The sequence below is a fragment of the Electrophorus electricus genome, chromosome 7 (genome assembly GCF_041902795.1).
Source record: "Electrophorus electricus isolate QZ-2024a chromosome 7, ASM4190279v1, whole genome shotgun sequence".
Lineage (NCBI taxonomy): Eukaryota > Metazoa > Chordata > Actinopteri > Gymnotiformes > Gymnotidae > Electrophorus > Electrophorus electricus.
In genome coordinates, this window is record NC_137503.1 from 9,809,435 (window position 1) to 9,831,033 (window position 21,599).

At 38.3% G+C, this 21,599-nt stretch overlaps 1 protein-coding gene across 3 annotated transcripts; it reads left to right on the forward strand.

The window, feature by feature from the left end:
* Window positions 1-536: 536 nt before the first annotated feature.
* tgm5l (transglutaminase 5, like) lies at window positions 537-6,954 on the forward strand. Of its 3 annotated transcripts, XM_081718459.1 has the most exons (14): window positions 537-613; window positions 971-1,147; window positions 1,333-1,575; window positions 1,778-1,896; window positions 2,170-2,298; window positions 2,397-2,574; window positions 2,692-2,827; window positions 3,098-3,201; window positions 3,380-3,619; window positions 3,960-3,989; window positions 4,079-4,288; window positions 4,699-4,856; window positions 5,114-5,250; window positions 5,934-6,954. In XM_081718459.1, the coding sequence occupies exons 1-14, from the start codon at window positions 550-552 to the stop codon at window positions 6,085-6,087; spliced, it is 2,079 nt and encodes a 692-aa protein (XP_081574585.1). In that variant the 5' UTR covers window positions 537-549; the 3' UTR covers window positions 6,088-6,954. The 3 variants fall into 3 exon arrangements, with proteins under 3 accessions (XP_081574585.1, XP_081574583.1, XP_081574584.1); XM_081718457.1 differs by having other exon boundaries at window positions 2,397-2,827; XM_081718458.1 differs by having other exon boundaries at window positions 2,397-2,827; window positions 4,085-4,288.
* The last annotated feature ends 14,645 nt before the right edge of the window (window positions 6,955-21,599 follow it).

Sequence of the window (21,599 nt, forward strand, 5' to 3'; positions counted from 1 at the left end):
GAGCTGGGCTCTGTCCTCCTTGGACAGGAGCTGGGCTCTGTGTCCTCCTTGGAGAGACGTGGGCTCTGTGTCCACCTTAGACAGGAGCTGGGCTCTGTGTCCACCTTGGACAGGAGCTGGGCTCTGTGTCCCCCTTGGACAGGAGCTGGGCTCTGTGTCCTCCTTGGACAGGAGCTGGGCTCTGTGTCCCCCTTTTCTCTCCACTCATCACTGTGTAGAATGTAGAATTTTTGTTCATGCTTTTGTTTACCTCTGTGGACACAGACAATTTGCTACTTCACTGTTATACTTACTCATTTTTCTAAACTGGAACAAATTCTGGGGTGTGAGTTCCTTAGTCAGCCTAGAACACTGTTTTACGCACACAAGTCACCCATAGTGAAACACTATTGCACGCACCCATTGTATGGCCTCAGCACTGCGGAATGCGTCAATGCAAAGGACTACATGTTCTCACTTTGATTTGACGTGAACAAAACCAGTTTGGTCACCTTGTAAACTATTCATCTTGCTTCTTCACAGGCGTGTCAGTACGGGCCTTATATAAGGATGAGTTGGAATATTTTGTTCATATCACATGGTACTGATCAACAGAAGAGAGTACTAATGGAAGGTAAGCTTCTACAAACATCTATACATGCATACACATTAGGGTAGAAAATTAAAGTCCAAAGCACTATGCATGATGTATTTTTAGTTGATTGTGTATCTACAAATGTAAAATGTTACTTAATTACTATTTATTATTCGTGAATACATCCCTTCAAACTATGACAAATCAATTTTTTTAGCTGTTTGATAAAATCCTATATGAAATTGAAATGCATCTTGATATCCTATTTACACACCATTTTTTTCATTTTTTAACATTGCTGTGTTGCCATTTCATTCTGATGGTTAATCGTTGCTTTTGTGTGTGTGTGTGTGTGTGTGTGTGTGTGTGTGTGTGTGTGTGTGTGTGTGCGTGCAGCTTTGAAACTTCAGTATATTAACCTGGAGCAGGCTCAGAACCATAAGCAACACAGGACAGAAGGCTTAATCTCCAGGTCATTGGTTGTAAGGAGAGGGCAGCCGTTCAAACTTACAATTGGGTTCAGTGGGCCTTACAAGCGAAACATAGATGACCTGATACTCAGAGCCAAGCTAGGTATCTTGCTTCTAAATCGACATTTCTGTCTGTGTGGAAATCTCTGCTATCCTTGTAATGTTTTCTTTTGTTTTGTTGTGTGGCTTTGTTCACTTATCCATCTCACTGCCACTTAATGTCATTTGTCTCTCTAGGCATGTATGCGCCATTAATAACCTCCGCATTCCTTCCTTTCTCCCCTGCAGATGGCCTTTGTTTTGATATTCCATTCACCCTCTCCAACAAGCCACCTAAGTCCCAGTGGACTGCCTACTTTCAGCAGGGCATGGTGGACCCTATCCATCCTTATGAGGCCACAGTGTGGGTGGTCAGCCCTGCCACTGCTCTGGTCGGTGTCTACCAGCTCCAGCTGCTGCTGAGGTCCTCCTCTGGGCCCCACAGCTGCAGGGTGGGACCGTTCACCCTGCTCTGCAACCCGTGGTGCCCAGGTAAGCCTCTGCTTTCTGGATGTTACAGAAGGTCTATGTTACAGAAGTGGTACACGTTTCTGTCAGCACAGTTCATATTTAATTAGTCCTGAGCACACACTGATATTTACTCACCTTTTTAAAAAATCAAACAAGTACAAAAATGTTATGTCATTGTAGGGATGTGTGTTTGTGTATGAGCGCCCATGTACATGTGTTTCAGCTGATTCCGTGTGGCTTCCTGATGAGAGTATGAGGGAGGAGTATGTAAAGAATGACTTTGGACTGCTGTACCAGGGAACAGCCAAAAACATCATCTTCAGACCCTGGGGGTTTGATCAGGTAAGCGCACTTCCAATGTTGTGTAACATTTCATCTTTTTCTTCAGTCTGGTGATGGTCTGATTAAAACCTTTCAAGGTTTAAAAGAGAGCTGGGGTTTTTACATTAGACAGTATTGACTTAAGTGAATGTGCATTTTTTTCATAATAAATGAGGTTTATGGAGAAGGTCACATTTTGTAAGGTGATGTGGTGGAAGCATGGAGGAATGTTCTGGTGTATGCTGTGTTGAGGCAGGTGTAGCAGTGATGTGTTATGTGCTGATGCATTTGCAGTATGAGAGGGGTGTTCTGGACATCTGCATGATGCTGCTACAGGTGAGCAACGAACACAAGAAAGACTGGAAGAGGGATTACGCCAAGCGTTCCGACCCTGTCTACATCAGCCGAGTGGTCTCAGCTATGGTGAGCAGTTCCTCGAGTTCCTCTTTCCTCATTCATTTTCAACCTGCATATGCTCTCTCTCAATCATGCTCTCTCCCTCCATGATTGTCTCGGAGCAGATCAACTGTAATGATGACTGTGGCGTACTGCAGGGGAACTGGTCGGAAGACTACAATGCTGGCGTGCACCCATCAGCATGGACAGGCAGTGGGGACATTCTCAGGCAATGGGTCCAGTCCCACTTCAAGCCAGTCAAATATGGACAGTGCTGGGTGTTTGCAGGTGTCATGTGCACAGGTGCTGACAGACAAATGAAAGGAGCACAAGACCCGATTTTTGAAGCTACATCTTTATGTGCTTTTGTCAGAAAATGTCTTAAAAAACATAATGTGTCTGTCTATGTGTCTTTATTAGTCATGAGAGCCCTTGGTATCCCCAGTCGCGTAGTCACAGGCTTTAACTCAGCTCATGACACTAATGGGAACCTGGTGATTGAGGAATACTACAGTGAAGCAGGAGAAAAGCTGCCACAGGGCCGTGACAGCATCTGGTGAGCTGAGTCGTACACTACTGGATTTTGTTCTGAATTTCTGTAATACTCATCAAAATGTCATACCCTTGATGCATAGAATGAGCTCCATTGTGGTTCTTCTTGTTGAAATTTTAGCTAGTGACTCTAGCCCTTATTTCCCTGACATTGAAAGCTAAATTTTTTCCCTAACATTTTCAGCTTTTTTTTTTTTCCTTTAAGTTTACGAGATAGATACAGTTTGGCCAGAATGCATGATGTAAATCCTACTGAGATAACTGTTTTTTGCAGGAACTTCCATGTGTGGGTGGAGTGCTGGATGAAGAGGGGTGATCTGGGAGCAGGCTTTGATGGCTGGCAGGTGCTTGATCCCACTCCCCAGGAGAGAAGTGGAGGTCAGTCCTCTTTCATAGTCCTGTAGAAAATGACCAGAGTGAATCACAGACATTTTTACGCTGTGAGAATTGTAGTTTAAGTAGTTTAATGCACATCAACACACTAGTAGTTTTAATAGTTTAATGCACATCAACAGTTAAAACTGAATTTCCCATTCTGTGTATTGGCATATCAAAGGAGCATACAGGTGCGGCCCGGCCCCAGTCAGAGCGGTTCGGGAACGTCGGATCAGTATGCCCTATGACATCCCGTTCATCTATGCTGAAGTTAACGCCGACGTGTGCGTTTTTATGGTCTGCCAAGGAAAAGTGCTGACGTCCACTGTGGACACAGAGAGAGTGGGAACACTCATCTGTACCAAGAGCCTGGGCTCCAACCGTCCACAGGACATCACCTCCACTTACAAACACTGCAAATGTGTGTGCATATTTGGATGTGTGAGAGAGAGGGAGAACAAAGAGAAACTTTTAGAAATTGTGTTTAGAAATCCCTGAAATATCTTTAGAAATCCCTGAAATATCTTTAGAAATCCCTGAAATATATTTTCTCTACAAATAGTTATACGGCCCTCAGTCAGGTCCTGTAGTAATATTAAGTCTGTTTTATAATATTCTGTGTGTCATTTCACCTTATCTGTGACATATATTGTGCAGTACCACCAAAGTTGTGGTGTTATAATGCTTTTTTTAAAAATATCAAATATTTTTATTTTATGTCAAACATTCATTTTTAAGTTATTAAGTATTTTTTCTTTCAGCGCCAAGACTACCTGCAGCAAACAGCAGCAGTGAGTACTGTTTTTACCATTTTTCAATTTTTGAGATCAGCATGAATGCACAGCAAATGACTAAAGTATCTGTTTCTCTTTGTGCATAGCAACAGCTGGTGGTCTTTCTGTGGGACTGCACCTTTGTAAAGTGCCTGTTATTGGAGAAAACATCACCTTCTCTGTCACTGTCACTAATAAGGAAAACATTAGGAAATCAGTGAGAGAACTTGTGAATGCTCAGGAAAAGAGCTATAACTTCAGTCCGTCCCATACCCTGTGGGAGGCCCAGAACCTCATTCAGCTTGCTCCTCATGAAAGTATGTGTGTTTGTGTCTGTGCATGTGTGCGTGCGTGCGTGTGTGTGTGTGTGTGTGTGTGTGTGTGTGTGTGTGTTTTGTGGGTACACTTGCATCCAACCTTAGCAGTCAGCATATTCTTGCACACGTGTATATATGTCAGAAGCTCCTAACACCTAATAGAGATTAATCTTATCTACACTAAAAGGTTTTCCAGTTGTGAATTAAAATGGCTGTTCAGTCTGTGAATTGGTCTTATCTGTGTTTGGGAAACCTGTTCTACATATACAGTAGATCTAGAGTATACCATACATTTAGCATTAAAGAACTTGCCTAGTAGAGGGTTATAACAAGAAAGAGTTTGCATTTTCTGTTAGCATTTTCTTGGAGATACCTACAGTCAAATTTCTTCTCCTTTGTGTTTTGCTCAGGTAAGATTCTGAAGCACCAGATCTCATCCAGCCAATATGCAGCGCTTAGAGACAATCACCTAGTCAACCTGGCTGTGGTGCTAATGGATGTGGCCTCTCAGGAGAGGGTGTTGGCTTCCGAAGAGTTTAACATCACCAGCCCCATCATCAAAATAAGGGTAGGGTGCCCTCAGCCAAACTGTGGAAAGGGCGAGAGTCGCTTTTCAGCATATTCGCTTTTCAACTCCTGGATTTCATATTTGCCCATAATTAATGTAACTGGTTTGCCACTTTATCACACCTGACTCTTAGGAAAAAGGATGGAAAATCTATAGGATTTTAGGACTGTGATTTGAATATTTATAGATATGTACAGAGTTGCCTTGTCTTGTAGCAAGATCTCCTTTTGTTTTTTGTTTTTTTTCACGCCACCCAGATTGAGAATGAGGACGCCATCGTTGCCTGCAATTGCCAGGTTGCTATGGTGAAGTTTACCAACCCCTTCTCGGTGGCCGTGAACGGTGTGTTGACGGTAGCTGGTGCAGGTCTACTGGAGGACAAAGCTTTGTTCAGGTCTGGGGGAACTATGCAGCTCATCTTCACTGCAATTCAATCTAACCTCATCTATTGTCCATTCGAAGCTCAAGTCAAACCTTTCTTATAATGAGGTCATCTCAATTCTTGAGAAAAGTGCTACTTGCTTTGCTATAGTACTTTTTTTTTTCACTGCACTTTTGAGAATGCAGGCCTTAGTATATTAGCTTCAGTTAAGTGGGCATGAGTACCAATGGAAACTGTCTTATCTGGCTCAGCGGTGTGTATGTTTGTTGCTGAGTCATTTATTGCAAAGAGCAAAAGAAAGAGAAAACTGCCTGTTGTGTTGCACCCAGATGTCGTCAGTTTCTACTCAGTATATCTAAACTATACCATTCATGCCACACCTATAGGTGCAATGACTTACTGAGAATTGTCTGATTCTCAATTGTCTTACTGAGAATTGTTTGACATCATTTGGGAAAGGCAAGTGGAAGTAGTGGAGGTTTTATGCCCCCTCGTAGCACATGCTTTGGCCATGTGTCATGGGGAGGAGTGTCTAAAACTCAGTGCATGTGTCAAAGGGAACATCTTTTACATTCTAACTTCTCGTAATGTACATTAGCCTACTGCTGAATTTTTAATCAAATACACTGATAAAATCACACTTGCAACAGTAAGTCTAACTCAACACTAAGTCTAACTGTCCTTCCTTGCTGCAGAGTTGTTCTGCTGAAGCCTGGAGAGACGGTGGAGAATGCCTTCAAATTCACTCCAAAGTTGGCAGGAGTCAAGATGTTACATGCCAATCTCACAATGAATAACAATGGCGCTGTTATTCGTGGTTTCAAAACCATTACAGTTCTGCCAGGATAAACACTTGGAACTTAAACACTGAGTCATTTAAGTGGTCTTGCCAAAGCTTGTGTTTAAACTGTGCTTACAAATCAGTGTTTTATAAATTACAGTTCTTCTTCGTTTTCTTCATCCTTCTTCTCCTCCATTGCTCACTATACAGCACTACAGCCTATTGATATATCCCGTACATTCTCCTTTTTGCTCGCCCCCCCAGATCTTAGAGTTTGTGACTGAAAATAAGAAAGACACTATATAAATTGAACTTCTTCTTCTTATTATTATTATTAACATATGTATATTATTATGTACTATAATTATGTATATTATTAACATACATACTAAACTTCATGTTGTAGTTAGGCTGTTTTTAATTTTTGACAAATATGTGGGTTTTTTGTTTTGTTTTTTTTTGTTTTTTTTTAATTGCAGAATGATTGCAAGCTTTGAATTGTAAATGCAAAAGATGATGTTTTACTGACTGAGGGTTCTGCCTACTGAAAGCTCATCTAAATGCACTTTCTAACTCATTTTTCTGGCTTTGTTGCTGCCTGCTTAATGTACTACTGCCTAATCCAAACTCCTTTCTAGCTATTTTTGGCTTTTTATCCTTTTGATTTATTTATTTTATATTTAAGAACTCTTTTATCTCTTCATTTCACTTTATTTTCAACTGTTTCTTATTAACTGCTTCCATTCACATTCTAAACTTATTGCTAGGTGTTCACACTTGAATCTTTTCAGTGTGAACGTTTCATGCCACAGTGTTAAATTATATACATGAATATTGTCTATTTTATTTAACTATTCTGAATATTAATATTTGTTTGTTGGTATCATTTATTACCTATTATGTAAATACTAAATAAATATTATATTTTCATAGGCCTTTATAGATATTTGATCTTATTATTTAGTGGTTTAAAGAAATGACAATTTGTTTTCCTTGCAAGCAATGCATATTTCCTCATTACAGTTCTTGCAAGACAATCACAACCTTCAAAACTGGTATAAAGATTCAACGTCTGACCTAAACCCCAAAACATCATTGAATCATCTACAGTGCCCTCCATAATGTTTGGGGCAATGAGGGGGAATGTGTAAAAAGTGTTGTAATTTCAACACGGTGAACCCGATATTTATGCAATTACCCTTTAATTAATGTATTTTAATAACATCTGATTAGTTGTTTAGTTGTGTTCAATTACAATTAGTTGTAATTGAAATTTTAAACTGTGGAGCAGAGGAGCATATCAAGGAAGCATTTGTCTTTGTCCCAAATATTATGGAGTGCATTGTATCCCTTTTAGCTTTTCTTTAGCTATCATCATATAGGAACCCAAATAGTTATTTAGTTATTAGTTTTTTCCCCTAGTTTTTAAAACAGAAACACCAAACAAAACACCTAAAGCGGTCATTCCTCGCCTTTCCCCCCACATACACACATACGGCATTTTTAAACATTTTAAGCTAAAATAATAAGCTTACTGTGGGCATGACAAAATGTTTTATTATCTAATTCCTACTACAAATCTTAAAATACTTAGTTAACATGAATCATAAATCGTGCAATACAAACTAATAAAACTTCCCTTGATAAACAATAGTTTGGCCATGAAAAAACTTTGCCACCAGAGGGCACTAAAGAGCTTTTATTAACCAGCAGATTGCCCTCCCAACAACGATTTGCTTATTCACAATTTGACCTGACTTTCCTGACAATACTGACAGTAAATTTGCCAGTGTTGAGTACAGGATATAATTAATACATTTAAATTCAAGTGCTATTACAGGAGTCTACATTAAAGCAGTAATAGGAAGGGGCTCCATTAAATACTTAATGAGTGGTTGTTTGGTGTACAGCTTTTCTACTGAGCACTAGGGGAGGCAGGAATGGGCCGGGTGTGCTCAGTCCAGTCCCCGGAGACCTCTAACAGTCCAGGTTTTGTCCTCTTCCAATTTCTCAAAAACAAAATCCAGATAAGCATAGCTGCTGAACACCTGACTGAGGCACATTGGGAGCTAGAACAGAACAAAAATCTGTTCTAGCTGGGGGTCTCTGATGACCAGATGAAGACCCTCTAGACTAGATATCTGCAGAGCTTCCTGCACAGCTTAGGTTCCAGTTCTATTTTAGCACACTTGACTCTGGTGTTTGGACTCGCCTGATAGTCTTTATGGTCTTGATCCACCTGGAAGTGTCTGCTGTAGACCAAATCCCCAGCATTATAGGACTCTAAGGATATGATCAGCTGTATGTTAACCTCTTTAGGACTATGTCCATTATAAGGAGAGAAACCATCTATAAGAAACAACTGACTTTTCTTCACCAGATCCAAAAGAGCAGTAGTTCTGTTTTCCCACCACTGAGGAATGTGAATTACATTTGTGTCCTACACTGATTAAATTACCCACAGCTGTTATTGATCTCCCTTAAGGGAGGGCTAATGAGAGCAGGGGCACTGGACAGAGTGTATTGGTGGACCTAAATACCCAGGGATGGGGGCCCTCCAACAGCCTCAGAAATCAATTCATTTTTATTTAATTGGTTTAATTTTTATTAATTTTTATACTCTCTGTTATTATAAAGATAAATAATACCACAGTGTCTTACGTAATAAGACCTGTTTATCTATTTCAAAGTGTTTATGTATGCATATATCTGACGCAACCACAACATCCACATTCTGTGAGGTCTTTCAAGATCTAATTAAAAACATCACCTATTCCCAATGGACTTGTAAACACACAGGTGTTTTGCCCAATGAATGGATGTACATACATAAGGAATATATGATTATCTTATTAATCTTTCACAAAACAGAGTATATGATAATAATAAATCTAAATTTGAACTACCATTTTACTCTATTTATGATAAAAGATTAGAGAGAGGGAGGAATTTATGGAGGGATAATCTGTAGTAATGATTGTGAATGTGTGTTTGAGTGTGTGTGTGTGTGTGTGTGTGTGTGTGTGTGTGTGTGTGTGTGTGTGTGTGTGTGTGTGTGTGTGTAGTCAGGCAAAAATACAGAGGATAATATTAAGTATCTGTTACCAGCATAGAAATATGACATATGCCATAAATTTGACCTGAATGTGTTTGTCGTCAGGTTTTCATGAAAATAGGTCTCACACACCATGCCACACATGCAAAGACATGCACAAATTAAAGTACTCTGCAGGGATTCAAGGAGGCAAAAATGAAATCATCTATTTGTCTTTGCCTAATGGATGCATCATGTTTTCTCTTTGCTCCATTTGCTGTGTTGTGAAGCTTGATTTCCTCTAACGCTGAGATTCAGCACTAGATTGTCATGCTGGAACATCTGTGTTGAGGGTTTCACAATGCATCCTGTCCACAGCTCACAGAATCCCTCTCCACAGCTGAGTAAATCTGGCTTGCTACGAAGAGTCATTTTCCTGCTGTACCTTACTCACCAGTTGCTTCTGCAACTTCCCACAGGTTGCCCACACACTGTTGTGTAATTAACCAAAACGCTTATGCTGAGTGTCACTCAAAATAGCTTCTACATCAAACCATTTCTATGCAGACTCATGTGAGCTCCTCTGTGGGACATTTTTGAAATTAATTTCCAATGTTTTAAAAAACCTATTTTCCCAAAGATTGTCCAAACACTGACTACCTGGTTGGTGTATGTTAATAGACAGTGCAGATCAAAACTAACCAGAGGCCTTGGATGTGGAGCAGGCTGTGTTTTTGTGCTCAACGGTCTCTCATAGACCAGTGCATAAAGCTGGGGAAAGACACTGCCCTTCAGTGGCCTGCTGGATCAAGCCCTCTGTGTCAACAGACTCCCATCTATAAGCATAATAACTACACATGTTCTTTCCTTTACTAAATGAAATGGAAATATATATTACATAGAGACAAATTCAGGCACCAATGTTCTACTCTCACCCTTCCTGTTATGACCTTTCCTGACCCTCTTTCTCACAATTTTAATTTAAGATAAAACTGATTGACTAAGGCTGACCTACTTGTAATGAAATGATAGCGGTACTAGATAACAAGAAAAAAGCAGTAATGAAGCTCCTGACATTCTCTCTCTCTCTCTCTCTCTCTCTCTCTCTCTCTCTCTCTCTCTCTCTCTGAGACACACACACCCTATATATTTTATATGCTTGTATAACAATGTATTGACTACAGCACATATTATTGAAATTCAGAATGTTTCTGTGAGTCAGCTCTCTGGAATTGAATTAGCAATGTGTCATGTGGAGAGACAGTGATGTAACTGCTAAACCGTTCTCCTGTTCCTCTTCACAGCTCACTTCACATCTGAAAAAAGACAAGCTGACATGCATTGTGTACAGATAACATTAATTGCCTTACACAGTGTCATATTAAAGAAGCTTTCAACATTAATTGCATCTTTGTGAATACATGATTCAATATTTTGAATATTTTTAAGTTGGAAACTTTGAAACTTTGAACTTTGAATATTACCTTCTCAGAAAATGTATGGCCACTTTTCTCATCGCTTATTACCACCTTGTCAAGGCAGTTGTTTTATTATTTGGTTTGCAAAAACCCTACTCTAACCTTTAAAAAAAGCTTATTTGTTAACTTTCATTAAAACCCAATTTGCCTTATCTTAATCTCCTTACGTACTATACAAATTCTTTTTTTGACAGACACATTGTTCATTTTGGAAAGAAATTCAACATTTGTTCTGTCTTGTAGGAAACTTAAATTGCATTGTTTTTCTGGTATTCGAGCAGTCAAATTACGAGGTGAAGATTACCCTTTGTTTTAATTTCCACTGTTTTGTTTGTATGTCTGTCTAGAAGATAAGGAGGGAAAAACATGGAGGCAAAATGAGCAGCAAGATCAAGTAAAGAGTCTGATGTGTGTGTGTGTGTGTGTGTGTGTGTGTGTGTGTGTGTGTGTGTGTGTGTGAGAGAGAGAGAGAGAGAGAGAGAGAGAGAGAGAGAGAGAGAGAGTGAGTGAGTTTGTAAGGAAGACACAGTAATGAGATATTGATTTGGGTGCTCACAGGGACAGTAGGAAATCCTGTAGGGTGTGATTGAAAAGGTTGACCCTTCCTTTAACCCTAACCATTTCCTTCATCGACTGGCATTTCACTTTCCACAAATGCTTATACCTGGACTGATGGAGCAGAGGACCATCTCTGCTTCCCCTAGCAGGACTTGACAACATGAAAGGGAAGAACAAAAAATAGTATATAATCAAAGTGTGTGTGTGTGTATATATATATATGATTATGACATCACTGTGAACACTGGACACATCCCCTCTCCCCCATTGCTAAGTAACACAGGTGATCCTGATGATCACATGACAGACTGGTGTGATGACTTTGAAAAAAATCAAACAATAAAAATGCATTACATTTACCTGATGCTTTTATCCAAAGTGACTTACAAATATGACAACTTGAGCAATTGCTGGGCCTTGCTCAGGGGCCCAACAGTGGCAACATGGGGGGGGGGGGATTTAACTAGTAAAAGGTGAACAATTTTCAGTGTTCAACTATGTAGATAGATAATACTGAATAATTTATGTTGAATCCTAAAGTTCTGTATAGTTTGTTGCTTTAAGGATTCATTTAAACCCTTCTTTTATCCTCTGCAGTAAGCACTCTCATTACTCCAGGGCAGCTAGCATGATCAAAACCTAGTGATCAATACCATGATCAATACCACTTCTCCACTGGGACTTCAATGTCTGACTGAGTGGGAAGACGAAAGAAGATGTGACACACACAGACATGCACACCCCAGCTGAGTTGAACTGCTGTCTTAAACTGCAGCAGGGAGTCAGGGAGTTCATTTTAGATCTCCCCATGTAGTCAGCTATAGGCTATGTTGCCTTTAAAGTGGAAGTGTACAGCCTTGGTTACACATGTGTACCTGTTTTTTCCACAAATCTGGAGTGCTCTGAGGTGTCTACATCCAGCTGACTCCTAAATGTATTGAAATGTATATAAACACCTGAAATGAAAATAAAACTGAACATTTATTTGCTATTTATGTGTGTTTATGCGACCTGAAGGATCTTGATTATTTAGGAACTAATAAGAAGAGTGTTTTATTTAATTCTGCATCATCTGTTGCTGTATTTTTTTTCTTTACATTTTGTCTTTTTATCCTAATGTATTTTGATTTTTTAAGTATTAATTTTTTAGCTTTTCTATTTATTTATTCAATTTCATTTTAGTTCTACTCTCTAAACTTTTGTTTAAAAAAGTGCTATGATGTATTTATTAATGCTTGCATAATGCTACGTATGCATTTATGCCTTAATTGGTTGTGGATTGTTCTGTATAGCTCACATCTCCTTCCAGCTATGTTTCTGACCAAACTGAGGGACATTTTAAATGATGAGCTCTGTTTTAAGTGGAATTTAGGTATTTGGAGTCCAAATTTAACAGTTTATTTGTTTTATACCAACATACTAAACACTTCATTTAACCTTTGATTGATCGAACCCTTTGAAGTTGCAGTTATCACCAGTGATAATAAAAGCAAGTAGTAACAGTATTATTTCTTTCATATAAATATGTAATATCCTTGCTGTTTAATGAAAGTGTTTATGTAAAAATCATATTAGGCTTTTTAATTTATGCATTCCATTTGCAGCATGTGTATGAATACTTTAGCATCTATTTTGCATAATCCTATAAAATGTAAGTAGAACAATTAGTGTAAATGTGATTTTGGCTAACCCATTCCTGTAGGTGTTTCCAAAGCATTGGTATGTTGAAAAGATGGAAGAGGAGGCTAACTTATAAATGTCCTCTAGAGGTTTACAGCAACTTAGACATATGTACATTAAATCACAGTAAGCAGAAAAGTAAAGCAATCAGAAAACTCTTCTATGAGTCAAAGCTGAGAAAACTATCATTTGCACAATGATGGCAATTCAAATCTCCAGACAGAACTTTGGAACTTAATAGGCACAAAGAGATCATTTTGCAGTGTCCCCAATGCAGTTAACTATGACCATCATTTGCAATGGTAGCCCTGTAATATATATAAACTGCTTTGTTTACCTGTAATGGCCATTCCCCTGGGTACGGCTGGTTGACTTACTAATGGCAGAATATTCTGGGCTGTACATCATAGAGCTGCCTTTGGGGCCTCTTCATCACCTTTAGTATGCTAATGATGCTGAGGTATGCTGCTAGAAGAAAATGAATAGGATTGCAAGCCATTATTTCTTCTGTTCATGTGATAAAGAGGACCATTCTCACCCAGCTTCAGTAAAGTGTATGTGTGAATGTGTTAAACAGGGTACAGTTTGCTTGTGTTTGAAGATAAAGATGTTATGTGTGTGTGCTGGTTCAGCATTTTTGGCACTTGGATGACCTCCTAGAAGGTGCATTTCTTTATTTTATACCAGTAAAATGTTGATATATGCCTATACCATGCTTAACATTTATATGTGGCTACAAAAACAACAATCAGGAAGTCACAGGACATATGTTGCTCATGTCTGTTTCCTTCCATTATGCTTAAGAAGAAGTGCTGTTAAGTGTGCCTCTGTGATACTTTGTTTTGTATGCACAGCTCCTCTGTGAGCTGTGCATACAAAACATGAGAGCTGTGTGAATATTGGGACTTGTTCCTGTAGTGATACTGCTCCTGTGGGGTGGCTCTTTTGAAGCAGGTTGGCAGTGTCATGGTGCTGGCTGATGATGCATCTTCCTGGCAGAGATGGGCACAGGCTGACGAATGGCCAGTGCCGCACGCTGCCACAGCTGCACCTCACCAGGCAGAAATGACGGATGCCGTGGCTAATTTTAAACACCACAAACTAAATCGCACTACTCGCCCTCGCCCCCACTGCAGGAAGTGGGGCACAGCTGGATGACTCAGATAACACAAATTTACACACACGTACACACACACACACACACACACACACACACACTGGTTCACACAGACAAGCACATATATGGATCTATACAGGCAAATCTTTATCTTTACGGTTCCTCCTCCTCCCTCGCTCTCTCTCTCTCTCTCTCTCTCTCTCTCTCTCTCTCTCTCTCTCTCTCTCTCTCTCTCTTTCTGATGCATTCTTCCTTATGTAGCTCTCTTTAAGTAATACAGCTGCCTTATGTGGAGTGGATGTTTTGGAGGGCATTATCTTATCCTGGCAGATAATGTAATATCTGCTCTGATGGGCCTGCTGATACAACTCAGATTCAGCAAAGGTGCATAGAGGCCATAGCGCAGGGTAAAGAGCAGGGTAAGACAGAAACTTTGCTTGTACCTGAGCCAAGAACCTGACCTTAGCAATGACCAGTCATAGGAGAACATAACAGAGGTTGGTTTGTAATGATTTGGGCAGGTGTATTGTAATGGATCCCAGCCAGCCAACTATGGAGTCCCTTGTATAGTTTGAATGAAGACCTCACTTAAGACTTGTGATAATGAGACTTAGACATTAATTTAGGCATGTGTGTCAGACAGTACATGTCACATGTACATTATGTGCTGCTCAGGAGTTATTAGATGCCTGTCAGATGTAACGTGTCATCACACAAAGGCAAGATTAGGCAGGAATGTTTGAGGCAGACTTTTTATCTGAATTGCACAACACTCCAACACTCAGCAACACTTCTTTATTCCTCTACATCTTGGATTTCCAAAAGTACTTTTAAAAAGACATTGGTGAAATAAATGTTATATTTACAAAAAAGAAACAACACTGCATTATTTTAAATACCATTCAATGTGTAAAAACATTAATATAAAATTAATATGGTCATCATATTTATGAAGAGTACAAGGACAATCATGACAATAACAAAAGTAACATTGCCAACAAATCCATTTTACAATTAAATCAAAAAGTTTTTTTAGTAGATCAAAAAGTATTTTGATCAGAAAAGTGCAACTTTATTGTAAAGAAGTACAATATACAATATAATACAGAAGTGCCATAAACAATGTGCCATTGGTACAACACACAGTACAGTTACAAATTTCCAATACAGTGCAAAACTGCAATACATAATGTGCTGCATAAGACCGCCAGTGGGGAAAATAATGGAGTGTTCACATTATATCAGGTATTGAATAATGGTTAATCTAAAAAATTTTCTCAGTTGCAGTAAGAAGTACTTCATGACTGTATATGAAGTGTATATGAAGTGTACGTATGCCACTTGTCAGAGAAGTGGAATGTGGTATGGGACCTTGTTTAGGATTATAGCCTGCAGAAAGAAGATGTGAAAGTGATGTCTGGTTTGTGCTTTATTTATTCTTGGTTTATTCTGTGGGGATGATAGCATAAAAAGCCAAGCAGAAGTCTACAAACAGAATATGGCAATAAGTGAAAGAGCTGTCCACATGCTGCAGAATGTAGCACAGAGCCAGATGAATAGTACCATCTCAAGACCTGTTCTCTCTGACTGCAAACCTGAAAGGGTCTTGGAGGGTGTCGAATTTGCACATAATCATTAATGTAGTCAGTTGTTTAGTTAGTTACTTGAGAAAAACCTGCTCTCATTCCTCCACTCACATTTAAGATTTGCTTTACTGACATAACTGCAGCATATACAACAGGAGATGGACTATATAAATTAATTTCATCTTATTTTATTTTATTTAATTTTATTTTATTTTGGGGAAAGATGCTTGACTAGATCTGCATCATATTAATTTGTGAAATAATCACTTTTTATTTAAATAATTTATATTTTATTACATGAGATTTTATTAAGAATTAGGTTCTGCTTTGCATTAAGTTGATGGGACCATTGTGGGTGACCATCAACCCTCCTGCCCCAGTGCAGAGTGATGGGGAGCCAGCCTATGCTATCCATGAGTTATTGGATTCCCGGAGACGTGATGAGACCCTTCAGTATATCGTCGACTGGGAGAGCTATGGACCTGAGGAACAATCGTGGGTTCCCAGAGCTGACATTCTGGCTCCATCTTTACTAGCTGACTTCCACGCTGCTCACCCAGATCGTCCAGGCCTTGGGGCCGTGGTAGACCCAGGACTCCCCATTCTATGGCATCTGGAGCCGCCTGTCAAGTGGGGGGTATTGTTACGAACCCCAGGATCCACACTCAGCCCCGCACTGCCATGCCTACTCGCACACCCCTGATCTGATTCACCAGAATTATAGCACACACCCGATCCTCGTTCTCATTACTGCCCCTTTTATAAGCTTCCCTCACCTGCTTTCACATCATGAATTATTGCTACTCCATGGTGCGTACCGAGCGTTATAGAATCTTGTTTGTCTTCATGGTTTTTGACTTCTGCCTGTTTCTTAAATCTCGTCTCCCGCTTGACCCCTGGACACCCCTGGACGACCTGACTGTGAATACCTCCAGAGCCCATGGATCTGTTTGATTTCAGTAATAAAACCTCTTTCAATTGGATCCTCTTCCTTGTGTGTGTGTGTGTGTGTGTGTGTTCAATCATTACAATAGTTAACAATAAGTAAATAGATTGTATCTATGAGGACAAGCCTTGATGTACATAAGCCCTTATGAAGCCCTTAAGAACTGAAGCATTGATAAATCTATACATTATTTCTGTGAATATGGAGCAATTATAGTCATTTCTCGATAAGGACTGGCCTTCAGTAAACACCCGGTCAGCCTTATAAACAGTGTATTTCAGTCTTCATCGTTTGGGTCCATATTTTGGAATGCATTTGCACACCGAGGAAATGCTGTAAGCTGTGTACTATGCATAGTAATTTGCCTTCCAAATAGTGCACTGGAATGGTGCACTTGATGACCTGCAAGCAGTTACTCCAACAAACCTTTGTGTCATTTGTGTATGATCTGACTTTTCCCATGTGTGTAATGTGAGGTCAGTGTGTCACCTGTGAGTAATATTTTAAAGCATGTCATAACCTATTTGTTTGTTTGTTTGTTTTTTTAAATAATGGGCTATTATACATTTTCCTATTTCTGACATCCTTGTATGGCTTCTTCAAATGAAAGATATATTCTGACATTTTGCAAGAAGATGTTGGATATTGACAAAATATTTATATATAAACATTATGACAGTGGTCATTTTAAAGACTTATGGTATCAAATAAAAAAAGTTGGAGTCCAAGTTCAAAACTACATTGGATAGCACACAACCCCTCACAATGCACATCAATAAAATGTCATTTTTACTTTCCTACAATTCTTGTCATAAATTGTTAGATCATAAAATTCGTAATGACTGTCAAGACCTTTATGGCATTCACAGTTTCACTTCTCCAAATTGATTAAACTGACAAGATAAATCATAAAACAGTAGACGACAGCTCAATAATGGAAAGTATGAAATGTAAAATCATCACAGTAAATCTTTTGTCTGTCTCTACTCTAATGACCACTTACTCAGCAAGTACAGGTCTTTTACAGGCAACAACAATGAAAGACTATAATTTATTAAATCTAAAACATTCATAATGTAAGTTAATTCTTCAGCTCAGGTGGCATATGTAATACAGACTTTAATATATACCACATTTAAAATCAAACAAACAAATCAACATTCGATTAACCCACTGTTGCGTACTCTGTCATCAAAAGTGTCCAGATTGCACAGCTGTGTCTGTGCTGTCCCATGAATGAATGACAGTAAAGTACATCAGTCAACCAGCATTCTAAAGAATGGAAACATGGAAAACAAGTAGGAATGCAAATAAAGATTCACCATAAAGTAAATCCAAATGATTATTTAAAGGAAACATTGAAACATTTTGATACACATTTGGTGTCTTGAATCTATCTGTCAGATTAGTGGGTATTGATCTATTTAATATATTGATCTGTTTTATCTATTGGATTTAATCTATTCACTCTCCCTCACTGATCTTTCACACACACACACACACACACACACACACACACACACACACACACACACACACACACACACATACACACACACACACACACACATACACACACACACACACACACATACACACACACACACACACACACACACACACACACACACACACACACACACACACACACACACACACACTTCACACTGTTTATCTGATCATGCTGCTCATGTTTCCTCCTGGTTTTCCCTCCTCACCTTACATCCTTCTTCTTTTACATCCTAAAGATTGATCAGGGAACAGTGCATATAAGGTAAAGTTTAGTGTTGTGGGATTGGCGATTCCAACTAATACCACTTATAAAGCATTATAAGCATCTGTATGCCAATCTGTATGTTTCTGTGATTGTTTGTGCCTTTACCTTTGTGTGTCAAACAGGTGACAACAGATACTCTCACAATTATGAACAAAATGGCAAAATATTTCAGTTGTGGTTCCATAGGTAAATCTCTTCAAACTCATGTGATTCATGTTACTGCTTACTAAAAGACATTTTATCACATCAAATTCATCACATAAAAATTATAAGATGCATGTATACCTAGGTGCGCGTACACACACACACACACACACACACACACACACACACACACACACACACACACACACACACACACTGCTGAAATAATCCTAAAACTGATTGGTGAATCATTACAGTACCCAGAAGGATATATACTAGCCATCGAAATAGCATAACACCCATTACAGAAGTAGCCAAAAGCCTGAGTACACTGCCATGAGCTGAAATATTTGGAATATTTTTTCTGCACTTTTTTCTGGCCTTAAACTGCTTTGTTACTCTCATTTTGCATTGTTATAAACAGCTCGAAATACTTTCAACATTCTTCTTCAAAGGTTTTAGACATCAAAAGACAATAGCAACACTGTGTTAGGAGCATATGTGTTACGATATGAATACAAAGATAACTAAAACGATATACAAACTGGATTTTAACTTACATTAAAGAATTAATGTACATTTAAGTATTTTAGTTTTAAACAGCATTTCTTGAATAATAGAAATCATCTGATGGAGTACAATTTTGTTGAGTTTGTGTGTTTCATTGTTGTTGATGATGATTGTTTTTTGTGCAAAAAAAATGTAATAGTAGTTAACTCAGATTTTAAAACCCTACTGTGCCCCTGACATACCATGGAACTTCATGACATATCAGTTTCCTAGACATTCTGGCAATGCTGAGTCTCCATAAATATTATACCTTGGACGTTATTTGTGAACATTTTCTAGTTTTTTGTAATCCACCTCACATATATAGTCTTAATGGTCTTTTTTTGTCACTCTTTTTATTTAAAGAACACTCTTCTCCTAAGTTTAGCTGAATAATTATGAATTATTGAATCATGTGGTCCAGTCCTGGTGATTGTTTTTTAGGCTCTAATTCAGTGTCATAGCAATAGAGAATGATAGAGTGTCCTCCTGTAGTTCTGATAACGTTTCACATTTGGTAGCCCAAGAGAGGACAACAAAAGAACATGTAGATAAAATGAATATATTTGTACATAAACTTATGAACTTTTGCAATATATAACAAATGAGTTGTGTGCTGCACTTTTATTACAGTGATCATAGGGATAAAATATAGCTCTGATGGTAACAATTGCTATGGTGTTATTTTAAATGCAAAGCTCAGCACACTAATTTCCTTTAATTAATATTTAAAGAAGGTCAATGGGTGTACTGAGAATGTTAAAACTTTGTTGACAAATAATTCCTTGCAACTCAGTGAGAGCAAAACTGAGGTCATTCTGTTGGGACCGTTCAAATCCACAAAGGGCTTTTTAGGAAATATGGGCTGTCTCACACCTCATATCAAACAACATGCTACAAATCTGGTGATAAAGCTTAGGCTAAAGGCTAAAGCTTATAAAGCAAGTAAATGTAGTGGGTACATTCTTTTCAGGTCAGAACAATCACCAGAATTAAATCATTTTTTGCTCTGCAAGATCTGGAAATAGTAATTCATACATTTATTTCATCCCATTTTGATTATTGTAATGCTCTGTACTTGGGGATTAGCTAGTCATCTCTTGCTCATTTGCCGCAAATTCAAAATTTATTTTGCACCAAGGCTTTAGAAATGTCTACCAGCTTGTCTCAGACAATTCTTATCTGGTACGTTGCTCAAATCCAAAATGAAAACCTATTTTTTTTCAGCATTTTTGTAAATAATTGAATGCCATATTAATGAGTCATACTGTATGTAAATGTATGATTCTGTTATCAGTGGATCAGTTGACAATGGAAATGCTTGGATAGGTATGTTGCTTGAAGCAATTGTTAAATACTTTGATTAACAATCATTTGTGCTTTATAAATAAAATCTACTTAATTTAGAGCACAATGTATATTGGATGTGGATTATTTTCACCAATATTTACCTAATACTTTCTCATAATACTCAAGAAAGTGATAAAACAGCAGTTGGTTGTCTAATTCACTAGTTCTATTTTCTGATTTTATGTGCTTTCCAACTTCCTGAATTTAAAAAAAAATGTGTCAGGATGATGAAAAGGTCTAAGCAATAAAACTGAAAGAAGCCTGGAACTTTTATGCACAAGCAGATTAATAGACAATAAACAGAAGGCAGTTCAGCTTGGAAGATTACAACATACTCTGGAATTTTAGTCATTCTAATTGGATGACTCATAGTATTCACATTCATAATTCAATTCAATTTAATTCAGATGAATGCAACTTTATAGTCATTAAACCAATAAAGGGCTGTACAGTATAACGAAACACTGCCGGGCTATTCTCTAGTGCAGTTGTAAGAGCAGTTGATAAGACAGTAAAACAAGACAACAGACATACATGAAGACAGTAGGTGTGTGGCTGATAGGTACAGAGCATGTGCAAAGGTAGGCTTAAAGTCCAGACTATGGTACCAATAAATATGTAGATGTGGGTGACTGACTTTGTGTACCTGGTCAGGTGTGCAAATGTAGTAGTGATGTAATGGCATCACAGATTTTATATTAAAATGCATGGAGCATATAATGAGCAATGACAATGTTAAAGTTTTTAGGGACTTGTTATTTACATCATATTATGTTTATATGCAAAACATTTATGCATGTCTAAAATTTAAAGTTGAAATAGACAGGCTGTGCACTTAATTAAATTTTACTAATAAATGTTCTTTATAACACCTTAAAAGCAAGCTTATAAAGTGCTTTGATTACAACGAAACAAACAAAAACCTTCCTCACATTCTTGGATGCACAAAGAATACATAGTGTGTGACCATTTTCAAATACTTTTGTGGCTTTGCATATCAAGAGATTTTCTGTAGGTTATGACTGTTTAGCTGTATGATCTGTATGTAGCTGTATGATCTGTATGTAGCTGTATGACCTGTATGTAGCTGTATGATCTGTATGTAGCTGTATGATCTGTATGATCTGTATCGGTGAGCCTCTAGGAGGCAGACGCATACACGGAGAAGAGTGAGATTTATTTTTATGGGTAAATCAAGAATCTAAATCTTTGGAACAATCCAGGGTCACAGAACCAGTACGTAAAGCACGGAAATACAGAAATAATGTTTAAATGAAACAATATACAAAAGGGAAAGCAGGCTATAACAAAAACACAAGCAACAATAAGAACAAAAAACTAAGAATAGAGACAAAAAAAAA

Coding starts and splice junctions, on each gene's coding strand:
- tgm5l (XM_081718457.1), top strand. CDS start 550: ATGAGTTGGAATATTTTGTTCATATCACATGGTACTGATCAACAGAAG. Junction 3,202..3,379: donor TCCCCAGGAGAGAAGTGGAG/GTCAGTCCTCTT, acceptor GGCATATCAAAG/GAGCATACAGGTGCGGCCCG. Junction 4,857..5,113: donor GCCCCATCATCAAAATAAGG/GTAGGGTGCCCT, acceptor CACGCCACCCAG/ATTGAGAATGAGGACGCCAT.